Source organism: Esox lucius, chromosome 6, assembly GCF_011004845.1.
Source record: "Esox lucius isolate fEsoLuc1 chromosome 6, fEsoLuc1.pri, whole genome shotgun sequence".
Lineage (NCBI taxonomy): Eukaryota > Metazoa > Chordata > Actinopteri > Esociformes > Esocidae > Esox > Esox lucius.
Window position 1 is genome coordinate 19,684,449 of NC_047574.1, and position 16,293 is coordinate 19,700,741.

A 16,293-nucleotide genomic window follows, 5' to 3' on the forward strand; every position below is an offset into this window, starting at 1 on the left:
CTCAACCCGCAGGTCTCCACATCGAACCGCTGTCTCCGAGCTGTGTGTGTGTATCTCCTGTCTTGGTTGAAGACTGAAATGTGGTCTCTTTCTAAGATGACAGGTAACACTCTTGGAATCCTTAGTAACAACATTGCATGTTTACATCAGCTGCCAGCTTAGCACAGCCTTCTCTATCTCCAGTGTATGACTGCTCTGTTGTCCTGCTGCTGTTTGTAACTATCTGGGTATACAATCAATTATATTGCTGACCGGCTGAGCATTCAGGCTGTAGAAATTCCATCGTTTCTGTATTGTTCATAAGTGGAGGGGAAGGTCATAGTGTAAGATACTTTCTTTTCTCTCTCTGTCTATCCGTTTCTCTTTTTCTTTCTCTTTTTCTTTCTCAATCTATTTGTCTCTTTCTGTTGACTGAATGGAATTTTGCTTAGACTGGAGGGAGATAGATCAGTATCTGTGAAGACCTTCTCCTGGACTCTATCCATGGACACACAGAGTCCAGATTCAGGTAACGACCAGATCTATATTCTAACAATATAGTGTCTCAATTCTGCAGAAAGAGCGGTAACTAAAACCATATGTTATCTGGTTGTAGGAGGCCAGTCAATGGTATACCAACAAATACATTAAAGAGCTGGACAGTTTTACATGTCTGCTTAGCAACTCGTATAGGACTTGTGTATCTGTGTGTCTATCTGAATAATGTTGGAGTTTTAATAGAACTGGTCTGAATTTCCCGTCCGTCTCTCAGCCTCTCATCTGGTCTCGCTCCCGGTCTCCCCCCTGTTTTTCTTTCCCTGTCTCTGTCCCTCTCTTTCTTGCTCCATCTCTGGCTGCTTCTCTCTCTTGTTTCTTTCCCACTTCACTAAGTGAAGAGGAGAATGGGCAAGGCTGTTAGTACACTGGGTGAGTGAGACAGAGAGAAAGACTGTGTGTGTGCGTGTGTGCGTGTGCGTGTGGGTGAAAGGGGAAGGCAGAGGCAGTGTAAGTGGACAGGCGACAGAAAGACAGCGAGAACGAAAAAAAAAAATCCCGGACGATTCTTGCCTGGAGGAAGATTGAGTGGCAGGGAAAGGAAAATAATGAGACGGAAAGGGGGTGGCGCTTCGGGGTAATGGGCAGCAGGGCGAGGCAGCGGACGGAGAGGAGGGAGCACGGTGTGTTTGTGTGTACTCCCACGTGTGCGTGAAGAGACCGGAGTCATCCAGACATGGGACGAGCTCTGCAATGACAACCATGCTCAGCCCTAAGAACAGACAGGCACGCCGCGGTAAGAAACCAACTGACCTCCGTCTCCATCTTCCTCCCCTCCTCCTCCTCTCTTCCCTTCTCTGTGGTGTGGCCGTCCTGCTGTTTTACTGTCTCCTAACAGCGATAGTAGCCGTGTCTCCTTAATGGAGGCAGCTCCGGTCTTAGTTTATTTGAGCGGTTATTTGGGTGATGTTTCTTTTGAATGCGATGAAGACAGTATCCAACTTCAGCTGGTCTCACTTTTCCTGTCTCGGCTTGTCTCAGTAAAGTCTATGGAATCAATATTTGTTAGTCTCATTGATTGCTATCTAAGGATGACAGGCATTTCTCCTCTTACAGACTGTGTTCTTTAAGGGTTCTTAAGGGCAAGGGTGGTGAGTCTGTGTAGAACCGTAATGAAAAGGGAATAACCCTTCGAGACCTTCAATGGTTCTTTGCAGTTCAGAAATGGGTTCTTTGCTACTTCTGTGATAATTAAAATGTAGGGGCCACTCACTAGAATAGGCGTGGTTTGAGCACTGTAGTTTTTGTTTAAACATCAATGTAAATTAAAGGGATACAGCTAGATACTGGCAGCTAGCATATGCTTCTGTCCTTGTACTGTTCTTCACATGGCAACAACAGTAGATATCACTGGCTTATGAAACTAAATCAAACCTCCTTAATGGAGCAGGCATAGATAGAGATATGTGGTCAGTGACTTCCTCTGATTGCTTATTTGACAGAAACACACATCCTTAAATCAGAACGTATCCTTAAATCAGTGGAATATGCAAAAACGAGCCCATCTGACTTCACTTGTCAACTCAGTCAGTTGCTTACACCTATGGCTTTTGAGTAAACAATGCAACATGACTAACAATAATATAACACCTGTATTATGGTTCTTTAAAAGATTCTTTAAAAGTTAAAAGTTCATGAATGAGTCTTTATAGAACCATAATAATGGGTTCTTTACCCTACTATCAAGATTCTATATAGCAAATGTGTGGGTTATAATGTATAGTGTGAATGTGCCTATGTACACATCTTATATTTCTACACTTTCATGAGTCTTAAAGAAGTAACCATCATCCTGCTTGACCATCTTATTAACCTCAGGGGGAAATATTTTTAATTTCAGTAGGATATAGAGCTGATCGTAGTGGACATGCAATACTAATCTGAAGTGGTGTGGGGTTGATTTCAGGTGATTGGGTGTGGCTACGTGAATTGCAGGAAGTCCTACTAACCACAGCTTCCTACTACTATAATGACCAAAATCCTCTGTACTTCACAACAGCTGACAGATTATCAAAGCTCTTCTCACACACAGGACTGATTCAGCCTCTGCTAATTACTGACCACTCCTGGCCTAGAGAAAGAGCCGCCGGGAGTGACCGTCTTTATGCAGGACTACGTGACCGTACGCGAGGCAGGCAATTGTTAAACCTTGTCTGGCCACTGACTACTTGTAAGACAACTCTTGCACTCATTCACAAAATGTGCACTTGCTCCAGATAGGTGCAATTTAAACATGTTTTCTTTGCTCAAAATTGTCCTGACTAGTGGTTGTTTCACTTGCCTTCATCAGTGTGGTCATTTAATGGGGCACTATGAAGATTTCTGCCTGTAAAGAACCACACGTCTTGTCTCCTCCCTGTCTTCCATTACCGAATGTGAACTATATAGTACTAGCTAGTCCAGGGGGGTTTCGGATGGGAAGGACAGTACTGTGCATAAGGAGCTTATGAGTCAATGCAAACTGATAGACAGACCGGCGAGAAAGTTTACATTGTTATAAGAGTCTGTTGAATGACTAAAATGTGTGGCAAGTCTGTGGCAAAAAATAGTACGTACTCCATTTTAGAGAGGAAAACATATGTATGACACCTGACCATTACCTGTGCATTAATAGACTCACTGCAGTGTAATTTCCCAGTGGACTCTCCAGGACGCTATCTTAATAACTGGACTTAATGCATGTCATCTACAGCAATCATGACTCGGCAAAATACAGGAGAGAGGTGGTGAGGAGCGTAAAGATAAGAATAAAGGAAATTGGATGAGAGGGGGGAGATGGCGAGAAAGACACAGCCAGTCCACCTCCTGCTATCCTCAGCAGAAACAGATGCAATTAGCAAGAAGAAAAAACATTGATTCCTGTTTCCACCTTCCCTCTCTCTTCCCCACAGTCTATCTCCTATTCCATTAAGTTAAATCATCCTCACTGTCAGCGTACAACAAGGAGGTCTACCTCACTAATGAAGTAATCATTGTAATGATAATGATAGTAATCGTAATCATTGCTGAATTGTGTGGTTGTCCCACCTAGATATCTTAAGGTGAATGCGCTGCGAGTTGCCCCGGGTAACGTCTGCTAAATGACTTACATTTACATCGATTCATGAATACAAATATTAGTAGGCTAATTTTAACATGACTAAAATGCCACATAACATGGCCTGACGTAGCCCCCAAAAAAGGGAAAGGCCGGTCGGGTTTAAAAGCTACACATTTCGTCTCTATTCAAAATCAATACTAGATTTGTTTCTCTATCTTTTACAGTTTCTAATACTATAAAACATATTAGACTCAACCACAAAAAAAAAAATATATATATCTTTGTTCTCAGTATTAATACAAATGTATTGCTATTGGATACCATGTTCAAAGCCAAGCTTGTGGTCAATTGCTGACCCTTGCAGTAAACAACAAAATATTTTCTACTGTATGTGATCCTCCCAATTGTCATGTCAAATGACGTGTGCCAGGTATGCTTACAGCAAGGCTAGAGAAAAAGCCTGCACAAGCATCATCTTTCTAGGAGGTGTAGCCGTCCCTTTAATCCAGTAATGGATAAATCAGCGTGTGGCCCAGACTCTGGGATAAGCCTGCTCTCACATTATAGGGACCTCTGTGAAGAGAAATGATGGATGATGGTTGTGTGCGTGCGTGTGTGTGTGTGTGCGCACGCATATATGCTACACATTATTTAGGGGACGTGTTTCTCTCCACAGCCCGCTCTAAGAGCATGGTAATGGGCCGCTGCAGTTCTCCTCTGTGCCAAGAGGTGGCGCTGAAGGCTGGCTGGCTGAAGAGGCAGAGGACCATCATGAGGAACTGGCAGTTACGATGGTTTGTCCTCCGGTCTGACGCCCTGTACTTCTACAAGGACCAGGAAGAAACTAAACCTCAGGTAGACTAAACACCTGTGCAATGCACACATCTAGGACACTCAAGGCATTGTACATATCAGGACTTATTTTAATTCAATATTCTTTAATGTCCCGCATATGGCTTTCCTTTTCTCCAAGTCGGTCCTTGGGCCAGTCTATCTGTTACCTCTCTCTGTTCCTTCTGCTCCCCCATTATGTGCTTTGTGACCCTTCCACATTGGCTATGTAACTGTTAATGCCGTAACTTGTGCATCCATTGCGGCTCTGCAAACATTATAGTTACTGGCCTTTTGACTGCTAAAGCGATACCGTAACTTGCCATCCTCCGACTGGGCTGGGTTGTAAATTACAGTGTTGAGTATCTAACTCCAGATCTTCCTGTACTGGAACGGATGGTAGTGCAATAAAGAGGTGGGAGGGATACAGGGACAAAGTGATGTTTGCCTGAGTCATCGCTCCCATACCTTCATTATGCCTTTAGCTGGTGTCCTGCCAAGACTTAAGCTGATGATGGAGTCAGTACATTCTGAGTATGTGTCCGTAACTTTTGCTATTCACAACACGTCTACTGTTATGTCCATTTCAATCAGAGACAAGTAATGCTGCTGTTTTGTTTGACCAAAAACCACACAAGGCATTCTACCTTGTAACTCTTTGTTTCCTTTGTTTATTGTGGTCCCTTTCAGTGTTTCTCCTCTCATTCTCTCTCCATTCTCGATTTCTCTCCCCCTTGCTTTTTCTCTGTCTCTTTCTCTCTCTCAGCCATTTCTTGTTTTATTCATCTTGGAGTGTATTGACATGGAAATATAGGTTACCTACATAAATAGCTGTTGTCAGACCGACAGCAAAACAGGCAATAATAACATGAAAAATATGTTTTATTATTAACAAGGGTTGCTTCAGCAACAATATAGGTAATGAGGATAGTACTAAAATATAATACTAAAATAGTAGGAGTCTAGTGTTTAAATTACCGAAAAGCCTCAATGTATGACATTAAAAACAATTTGTATCAATGGCTGTTCCTCAGATTGTGGCAGGAGCCTTCATAGAGCAGACACAAAGAAAGACTTTGGTTTTTTACCCATTACATGTAAAAAAAAAAGATTGGCTTCAAATTCATTGTTGATACTGATGATTTTGTTAAAGAAAGCTTCCTTTTTGTCTTGGTCAGATACTCAGTTACTGTGTATTGTTTATTTAGAGACAAATCACATTCAAGTTTACTTCAAGATATTATAATATTATCCCAATAGTTTACATAATTTTAGTTTTGTTTAATTATCATCTGCTTATGTCGGATTGTCTAAATTGTGTTAGAGTGGTTTGCAAACTTAGCCTCAGGACAAATTGGATGAGGGACTTTTTCTCCATTTTCATTTCTAGGTATTTTTGGGCTTTAGAGTGGTAGGACAGAGGGCTGCATGTTTTTTTAGGTGGATTTAAAATTAGATGGCTCGTTTTGGGATATATGTCAATAATGGATATTGGCCTTATTCTGCCCTACATACATTATTTGGGGCTTCTCTTACAGGATTCTGCATGCCACTGGCGAAACCACCAGGGTGGCAAAGGGTGGTAGCTGCCACCCTGCAAAAATGTCTTGCCATCCCACTCGCCATCCCAGTTTTCAAGAGTGTATGCTATAATATATTTATATAAAATTGTATTAAATAGTATTATATTTTTTTCTACTTTCGTTGTTAATCTCTTATTGTAACCCGTTCCAATATATTTGAGTCCCCCCTTCCCTGTAAAATGGTTGAGTCCCAGAGTCTGCCTGCTCCTATCCCCGTACTGCTCCCCCTCCCTTCCAGTGAAAACACAGGGTGTTGGTCCATGGTGCTCTATGCCTGTGTTTCCCAATCCTGGTCCTCGGGACCCAAAGGGGTGCACATTTTTGTTTTTGCCCTCGCACACCTGATTCAAATGAACGACTTGATAATAGGTTGATTATGTCAATCAAGTGTGTAAGAGGTAGGGCAACATTTGAAACAGGTGTGTGAGTGGTAGGGCAACATTTGAAACAGGTGTGTGAGTGGTAGGGCAACATTTGAAACAGGTGTGTGAGTGCCAGGGCCAAAACATAAATGTGCGCCCAGTTGGGTCCCGAGGACCAGGATTGGGAAACATTGCTCTATGTCCTGAGCAGTCAGGATCTCACTTGAATGGCCTAGCAGTAATGAAAGAAGGTACTGCTGCACATGTTTACTAAATATACGATACTAAATGTCATCTTATAATCTTGCATTAGCAGCAGCCATTTAGAAGGATTTAGTCGTCTACTAGCTAAAATGTAATGCAATCGTCAATATTATTGGTAAAGTTTGCGAGCTAGCAAATTTGCAGAAGAAGTTGCTTGCCATCATTGCCATGTAATGCTTTTCCTGTTAGCCAGCTAAGGGAGATTGAACAATGTTGATGTAGCTTGCTATGGATGGTTAATTTAATCTGTGGAGAAAGTGAATTCTAAATAAGACATCTCTGTATATAACATCTGATGTTATATGTGATGTGTGATGTGATGGGTATACTGTGATAATTTAAATGTTGTTAATATATTTAATTGCTACTCTATAATCTCAGTAGCCAATATTTTGTGTTTGTGTATTATTTCAAGCAATATAAGGCATTCATTTTCAGGATGCATTGATTTATGCTTCTACACTTGGCACAATAATAAAAACAATGTGTCCAAGTAAAATACTGCATATTTTCCCTCAATTTGCATATACAGTATAATTCTTAGGGAACTCCCAATCCCTCCTAGAGATTTTGCACACTCAAAAGACTTGTACCAAACACAAACATCGAAGTGTAGAACATGATATTTGTAGAACATTATATTGTATATGATATTTATTAACAAGACATTACACTGTCCATTTTCAGTAGCTGGATTTGTATAAATAAAGTGGACATAACCAACAATAGAATGATATGCCACCCTTGAATTTCAACTTATGCTACCCCATGTAAAATGTTCTAGAAACGCCACTGCAAAGACAAGATTTCATTTGGATGTTTATCTATTTCTAAAAAATGTTAAGTGGTTAAATGATTGGCTTTAGTGTGTTCTCCGCCTTTTGTTCCTATTTGCTTCAGTCCTGGTCTTACATAACTGATATTGTAGACCCCCTCTTGTTAGACACAGCCGATTTGTATCAACAATACCTGTGAATATTTTGGTTATATTCACTCTCCTCTCAGGGATGCATCCTTCTCCATGGCAGTCAGGTCAGTGAGCTGTCAGCCAATCAAGATGAAGCTGGTCGCCACCTGTTTGAGATTGTTCCAGGTGAGTCACCACAGGGAGATCTACAGTAACCTTTTACTCTGGTGATGGATTTCCTGATTCAATAGTAACAGACTTTTCTATTCAGTAAAAGAGTTCTGCATGGGGAACATTGACGGATATAAGATATAACTAGAACAACAAATAAGAGCCTCTTGTTTTAATTTGCCATTTTAATATATATGTATATATAGCTTCTTCTGGCTTAATTCTGAACATGAGCAAAGGTGAAGCCTAAAGTATGTGTTTCACAGGGAACTATGGGGAACAAAGCTGTTCTAATACAATCAATATGTTGTTGAGCCAAACAGAACCACAGCGGAATTACACGGACAAGATGTCCGACAGACACTCCAACAAGGGATCCATTTAGTTCTAAACATGGCAGTGTAGGAATTGTGGCATGGTGGTGGTGGTGGTGGTGGGGGGGGGCTCACATGTGCACACACAAAAACACACTGCTTTGTTTTAGGTTTGTTTGGTGTCTGGTAAAGACGGCCTAGAAGGGCAATGTGAGCTGTTTTGTCTGACAGAAAGGAACTAATGAAAGGTTAAAAGATTAAAAGCAATTGGAAGTTAGCAGTGGAAAAGAAAATACCAACAGCAGCCTTTTTCTTAAGGAAATAACCTGAAGGAATAAAGAGGACCTTAATGAATTGTAGGCAACTTGAAACATGAAGGGGACTTGAAACTGGACTTGTAAGGCGACCGGGAACAGAACCACCAAGTCTGGGTTTAAAACAGGACTGGGGGGGGGGGGTGTGTGCTTGAAACAGGCCTTGGGGAGGGGGCTTGAAACAAGACTTGGGGGGTGCTTGAAACATGACTTGGGGGGGTGCTTGAAACAGGACTTTTGGGGTTTGAAACAGGACTTGGGGGGGTGCTTGAAACAGGACTTGGGGGATGCTTGAAACATGACTTCAGGGGCTTGAAACAGGACTTCGGGGGGGTGCTTTAAACAGGACTTCACAGGCTTGAAACAAGACTTGGGGGGTGCTTGAAACATGACTTGGGGGGGGTGCTTGAAACAGGACTTTTGAGGTTTGAAACAGGACTTGGGGGGGTGCTTGAAACAGGACTTGGGGGGGGTGTTTGAAACAGGACTTTTGGGGTTTGAAACATGACTTGGGGGGTGCTTGAAACAGGACTTCACAGGCTTGAAACAAGACTTGGGGGGTGCTTGAAACATGACTTGGGGGGGTGCTTGAAACAGGACTTTTGAGGTTTGAAACAGGACTTGGGGGGGTGCTTGAAACAGGACTTGGGGGGGGTGTTTGAAACAGGACTTTTGGGGTTTGAAACATGACTTGGGGGGTGCTTGAAACAGGACTTTTGGGGTTTGAAACAGGACTTGGGGGGGGGGTGCTTGAAACAGGACTTGGAGGATGCTTGAAACATGACTTCAGGGGCTTGAAACAGGACTTCGGGGGGGTGCTTTAAACAGGACTTCACAGGCTTGAAACAGGATTTGGGGGGGTGCTTGAAATAGTGCTTCAGGGGCTTGAAACAGGACTTGTACTGTGGTGCTGCTTGGTCTCTGTCCTCTCCTGTACTTTCCTGTCCTGGCATTGCCCTGTGCGTGCCCTGCTGGCACAAAGGACCAGCCCTGCTTGGCAACACGCACCTGGTCAACTGTGGGCACTAACCCCTGCCAGGGCAAGTGGCTGGTAACTGACACGGCACAGCTGTAGCCCTCTCTCCCCTCCCTATGCCCTGGCTGCTCCGTGTCTGTCACCCTCTGGGAGAGTCGGGGTGTGGAAGCACTCTGTCACCCAGCTGGGAGACTGGGCTCTTTCACCTGCCTGTTTGACCCTGCTTCTCCAGAGACAGTATGGGGCAAGACTGTTGCAAGCTCCACGCTCAGATGGTCTACACTGTGGGTAGGGGCACCTTCAGCTGTATGTGTGTGTGTTTGTGTGTGTGTGCGTGTGTTTGTGTCTCCATTTGTCTCTGCTCTATGTGCCCATGCTTGCCTTTGTGTGAGTGTGTCAGTACCTGTGTGCTGTGTTTGACTTGTGTTTGAGTTAACTCCTATGCTAGTTCAGTATGTGTTCAGTAATGGTCATACAATACGAGGCAATCTGGCTTTTAAATCCATTTGTGAAGCTGCAGAGTAACTAGGGTCCGGGGATCTCTTGTAGCTCAATCAGTAGAACATGACACTACAATGCCAATGTTCTGGGTTTAATTACCGCGGGCAGCAAGATCGAAAAAGCACAGAGATTTTGCACTCATTACTTTATGTCGGTCTGATTAAGAGCATCTGCTAAATTACTCAAATGTAAATGTTGTGGAAGAAGATAAGCCAAGGAATTTCCGACTGAAAGCATGTGTTCTGTCCATCAATGTCACACAATGTTAACATGACGCCATGACAATCAAAGTTCAGAGGCATAATGTATCAACATATTTTGTCTTATCAAACAAACTCTATTCTTCCATGCAACTAATCGTAATCTGACTTTTTGACAGACAGCAATTTTTGGTCATGTCGGATCAACTAAATACTGCAAAAACATACCTGGCCATAACACTAGATCCAAGAGGTTTTACTTTATTCACTTAAGCCTAACCAGTTTTAATATCTTTGTGGGGACTAGGTCCACCTGTACTGTTAGACCTACTACTGTAGGTATCACACACACAAACACACACACTTTATATATTTATTGCTTGTTGCTGAAATAATGTTTTTGAATGCAGAACTACAAAATTGTCATATTTCATCCATGACAGGATATTTACTGTTATCTGGGATATTTTCCCCTTAAATCTTTTCTATGCTACTGTAGTTACTATGATGTTTGGTTTCTGGTTAATGTGTCCCTGTTTCTGTCTGTCTGTCTTTCTTCCTGTCTGTTTTTCTGTCTGTCCCTCTGTATGAATATCCCCCTGTCCTTTCTTCTGGTTGGGGGATTCTGAAATAATTGCCCCCCCCCACCCTCCACCACACACACATACGCACGCACACACACACACACTATTCAGAGGAGAGAAAGTGCTGACCCTGTTGACCAGCATTCATGAACAGTCACTGACTGCCCCCATAAACCACATGAATGTCAATAATGTCAACACCCACTGGTCGCTAGACAACCACGCTTGTGACTGCTCCATGCTGGGACCTGGAGTGTTTCGTTTCAGACAGAGAGAAACAGAGGGAGGCACCCAGGCACACTAAGAGATAATAGTTTGTATGTGTGTTTCGGGTGTCACCTTGGTCCATTCATTTCTGCCAAAACAATAAACTGGAAGGAAACATGGTTCTCATCCTGTTCTGGGACACTGAATGACAAAGAGTGGAGAGAGAGAGAAGGAGAGAGGGAGAGAGAGAGGGGAAGAGGGAGGAATAGAGGGAGAGAGAGAGAAGGAGAGAGGAAAAGAGAGAGAGGAAGAGAGAGAGAGGAAGAGAGAGAGGAATAGAGGGAGAGAAAGAGAGAGAGAGAAAGAGAGGGAAAGAGAGAGGGAGAGAGAGTGGAAGAGATAGAAAGAGGTGAAAGTAGAGGTCTGGGAGAAGAGATCGAGTGATGACAAACAGACATGAAAGGGAAGGGCGGACAGTTTTACATTCTCTAGAGCTGACTGCGCATTGTCCCCCCAACCAGGAAAAAGTAGGCCATGGGTAGGAGGTTTTATCTGGTTTTATCCATGAGATCAGGATGCTTGTGGCTCAACCTGTAACGGTAAATAAAAGGATATATAGACGGACTTAACAGGACCAAGACTAAATGTAGATTGAGGTTAGGAGTTGAACGTCTTCACCGCCTCACCACCACCTGGTGGTCTATTCTGAAAAATACACAGATTGATGTGCGGCAATATTTGGTGAACGTCTGAGAACAGAGCACAGCAGTTTTCCCCTGCTATGCTTGATTCAGCTGGTTCAGCCTGGAATGCCTTGGGGAGCGGGCCAACACGGGTCGGCCGACGGGTACAACTACACTTGTTGGTTTCAGAAATCATTCCAAGGATAGAAAACAAGAAAACACAATTTGCCAGTCCCGATGAGAAAACTGTATTTTCAGATTAGAGGGTTTGGAGGGAAAGCTACAGTGAGTGTTCGGGCTAGAATTAGCCTTAGCAGTTACAAGGTTATGTTTAGGGTTAAAGTTCATGTTTGGTGTTAGGATTGTGAAAACAGTGTTTTGTTTGTGTGGGTGTGTGTTTGCAGGAGGCAGAGGAGAGAAGGATCGTTCAGGTCTTAGCGAGTCATTGCTGTTGATGGCTAATTCTCAGAGTGACATGGAGGACTGGGTCAAAGCCATCCGAAGAGCTATATGGGCTCCGCTAGGATGGGGTAACACACACACTGTCACACGTGCATGCCCATGCACATACACACTAGCAAGGTCATGCAACTCCACTGAAAAGCTCAGTTTCCGAGGGTCAAGTGTCCAAAATGTTTTTCTTAAACATAAGTTATTTTTGGGTGAATGACACAGCGGCTATCAAGTGTGAACACCGTTATTGAAAATGTAACTTTTGTTAAAGCACAGGCTGAAATCAACACATATTCTGACAGATATTAGTTTTCACCTTTAATAACATTTTGTAACTACAACAATTCAGTGGAAAGCAAATGGCTAATAAAAACAAACACATATATATGTATATAACATTGTTGCAGATGCGTGCAAACTCCAAAACTAATACTTAATGGAAACACCTTTTGTCTGGGTTACGGTAATATGTCATGGATTGGGGTTATGGTTTGGATCGCTCTCAACCTAGAATAACTGAATTGTCCAAAGTTCAAGCTCATTCCAATTATAAGAAGATCTCTTGTGCCAAGCCATCTTCAGGTCAGTCTAAAATTGTTCTACAAGATTGATTTTCTTATATAGATCTGACATTTACTCAGATAAAACAATTGGCCAGTGGAGAGAGCGATACAAATCAACTGAAATACACTATAGTAATCAACAAGTTCAGTAAAGCAGTTCAGCTCATTTGGCCTCGTTTCAGGTCTTACATTTGCAGCCGAGGTAATAATGCCTCAGAGTAAAGGGTCGGTGCCCTCACGTTTATCACCGCTGTTCCCATCCCACTAGAAGGTTTTTGGACAGACGTTGGAAACTGAAATCCATTTGTGAAATTGCACTGGAACAATTTACCCACGCACAAACACACACATCCTGTAACCCAGGCAACAGCTTGTAACCAGCAGATGATTGGGTGCCTGTGCGCCTGTGTGCGTGTGTCGTAGGTATCTTCGGGCAGCATCTGGAGGACACGGTGAAGTGTGAGTCTGGGTCTGTCAGCGGCGGCAACCCTCCTCTGGTCCCTCTGCTCGTGCAGCAGTGCGTGCGTTTCATTCGCCAGCACGGCCTGACGGAGGAGGGCCTTTTCAGGATGCCGGGACAGACCAATCACGTACGAGAGCTGCAGGACGCCTTCGACTGCGGGGACAAGCCGCTATTCGACAGGTGGGAGAAACGATCGACTTTGATGTCAAACGGCAGGCAACACACAGTAACCCAATCAGAGAGTCTGGATTTGATGTCCAGAACCTGCTGAAGCTGTACAGAACCACGGGCTGTCAAGCACCCTGCCGTTGTCTTTGGACTGACGGGACTGTTGCCAGTGTTAGAATATAATGCTCTGTATCTTTTTGTTTGATGAAGGCTGTTGACGTCAGTTGCCTGTGTTTACTTGCGAGTGAGAAGCTTTAATAGCCTCATCAATACGCACAGACGGTCCAAAATGTCAACAGCGTCTTAAAGTCAAAGCTTATGGGATGTCAGGCGCGTCACACTTTTAATAGTGCGATAATAACCCAAGCATTACCAAACCATATCATACAGGCGGCACATACCATAATGCACATACCAATTGAACAGTCCTCACTTGATTAATAATTCTGATGTGTTTAACTTAAGATTTTAGCCGTAGTAAATCGGTCATAATTCCTGTGATGTTTAAATGATTGTTGACATATTCTTATGTGATGAGGAAGCCCCAAAGACCCCGAAGTGTGTTGAACCCTGACCTGTCTTGCAGTAACACCGATGTCCACACGGTGGCGTCCCTACTGAAGCTGTACCTCAGAGAGCTGCCGGAGCCTGTGGTACCATACAAGAATTACACCGACTTCCTTGTCACCGCTCAGCTACTGGCCAAGGACCAAGAGGAGGTGTGTGTGTGTTTATATGAGTGCATTCAGATCTGTACATGGATGTCTGTTTGTGTTTGTGTGTGTGCGGGTGCGTGTGTGTGTGTGTTTGTAGGAATATGTGACTCACACATTTTGTATTTTTGAAGGGAATCCAAGAGCTGGCCCGCCAGGTGAAGGCTCTTCCTCAGGTCAACTACAACCTTCTCAGATACATTTGCAGGTAAACAGATAATAAATGCCACATTAAAACCAAGAATAACGCTGTAATGTGTGAGTACTGAATATATCCCTTTAATCTGTCTCATCTCTGCAAATACTGTTAATACACTATGACAGTCTCTAGAAATGTGTCTAGTCCCATTTCTTGAATAACTGTGAATATATTTTCAATGACATAATTGTTCTAGACGTAAATCATTGATAACGTCATTTATTGCTATAAATGGATGATTAATGACATCAGCAGGCGGACGAGGCCACCGCGCAAGGAAGATCACACAAAGGGTGCTGCCAGTGACTCGCCGCCTTTCAAACCATGTCTGTCAAAATATTAACATTTGAACTCATGACTTGGAGGGAATACAAGCGCTTTATTACAGTAGCTCTTTTTTTACCGGTCTATGTACAGAAATAGAGGTTGTATCATCATATAAAAAATGAAAAGGCTAATGTTTTTTTATGGAAATGTAATGGACCCCCCCCCTCCCCAAAATATGTAAATTGATTTTAATCTACACGAATCACATTTCTAGTTGTAGGAAGTTTATTTTCTTGCATACAACTTATGTGTGCATGTGTTTGTGCGTGTGTTTTCACGACAGATTCCTAGATGAGGTCCAGTCCCACGCAAGTCAGAATAAGATGAGTGTTCAGAACCTGGCCACTGTGTTCGGGCCTAACATCCTCCGGCCCAAGTTGGAGGACCCACAAACAATGATGGAGGGTAGGTACCAGCACATTTCTCTCTCAAGCTAAACACATCCAAACCAAGCATTTCCCATTGATGGGATTCCTAAATGATGAAATGCTATTTAAATACTCTCAGAAGGAAGGATTGTTTAATGCCAGTTTAAACCCAATTTGTAGCCTTTAATTTCTAAACACGTCCATTTAAATATCATCTAAGGTATTAGGCTGGGTTCAAAATAAATATTTGACAGGGAATCTGGGATAGAGTCTTCAATGAAACAGCAGTGAGTCAGATTTAAACCCAGGGCTACATGTGTACTGGAGGGAGTGAATGCAGACTGCTAGACCTCCCTGGACCACTTAATGAATATGTATTTCTTTACCCTGCAGGTAGTTCCCAGGTGCAGCACCTAATGATGGTACTGATCAGTGAACACTCTCGTCTTTACCAGGGGGCGGCGGTGAACCCCACGGACGACCGGTCAGCCTCACCTAGGACGCCCCACTGTTGGGCCACGTCGATTCAGCGCGGCAAGGTGGAGTGGTTCTCCCAGGAGGACATGCTCTCCTCCACCATCCCCGCACGGCCACATCCCTCCAACGAACCCAACGGCACAAGCCAGGAACCACTTCGGACCCTTCCGACCTCTGCCGCTTCCTCTCTGGAGACTGGACCAATTCCCCAGGGGAGAGCTGAGGGGGATTCCGGGGGGAAGAAGGACGCAGGACCAGGAGGAATGGCGGAGAGGCAAGGCGAAGGAAAGAGTGAAAGAAAGATCCTGGGCATTACTGGCGGAAATCTCACTCCCAGTAAGCAGTCCAAAAGCCTGTCCTCGTGGAGGTCCTTGAAGGGCGGGTCTGGGGGAGTGAGGGGGAAGATAGGGGGTTCAGCGGTGGACGTGTCGACAGGGACCGAAAGGAACTGGCTGAAGAGCGGCCTGTCATCCTTCCGGAGTCACCGGCGGACTGCCTCGACCGGCGAGGGGCTCAAAGAGTCCTCGCTTTATCCGAAAGAGACACTGAAAAGTTCCTTGCAGGACTCCTATGCGGAGTCCTCTCTGTCACTAAACGATCCCTCACACTCTCGAAAAAGCTTGCTGAAAGACTCATCTTCACAAATAGACTCCTCCTGTTCTAGTGTTAGCTCCACCCATCCTCAAGTAAATCCCTCCCTCTCTGTCAGACGCACCTCCCATTCCAACAGGATCTCCACTTATGACAATGTTACTGTCACTACCTGTAGCCAGAGCTTACCTGGTGGAAGCCCCTCCCCCTGGACCTCCTGTGAGATTTCTTTGGCTGAATCTACAGGAAGCGAGCACGACACGGTGAACTCAGAGTTAGGGTCAGGGCAGGCTGTCGCGGGGTCCTCTGTGCTTGGGGACAGCAGCTCTGCTTTGGATCTGTGTGTGAGCAGCATAGGTTGCAGTGAGGGTGAACGTGGGGATGACGTCATCGGTCAGAGGTCAGGGGAAAATGAGGATCTGTTCACATTGGTGACAGAGTTGAAAGAGGAGATGAAGAGGCAAAGGAACAGATATGAGGCACGAGTAAGCAAGTACGTT

The 16,293-nt window shown here is 44.0% G+C and overlaps 1 protein-coding gene across 7 annotated transcripts in view; it reads left to right on the top strand.

Moving 5' to 3' along the window:
* Positions 1-16,293, top strand: part of arhgap22 (Rho GTPase activating protein 22) — an 18,024-nt gene continuing 1,731 nt past the window's right edge. The window contains exons 1-11 of one of the 7 annotated variants that reach the window (XM_010899225.5): positions 93-103; positions 432-508; positions 876-1,270; positions 4,251-4,429; positions 7,620-7,707; positions 11,876-12,001; positions 12,911-13,130; positions 13,705-13,837; positions 13,966-14,039; positions 14,641-14,762; positions 15,119-16,286. In XM_010899225.5, coding sequence (XP_010897527.1) covers positions 1,228-1,270; positions 4,251-4,429; positions 7,620-7,707; positions 11,876-12,001; positions 12,911-13,130; positions 13,705-13,837; positions 13,966-14,039; positions 14,641-14,762; positions 15,119-16,286 — 2,153 coding nt within the window. In that variant the 5' untranslated portion in view covers positions 93-103; positions 432-508; positions 876-1,227. Of the gene's footprint in view, positions 104-431; positions 509-530; positions 1,271-2,687; positions 2,705-4,250; positions 4,430-7,619; positions 7,708-11,875; positions 12,002-12,910; positions 13,131-13,704; positions 13,838-13,965; positions 14,040-14,640; positions 14,763-15,118; positions 16,287-16,293 lie in introns of those variants that run through there. The other 6 variants (XM_010899222.5, XM_020047503.2, XM_010899223.5 and 3 more) reach the window with 6 other exon arrangements.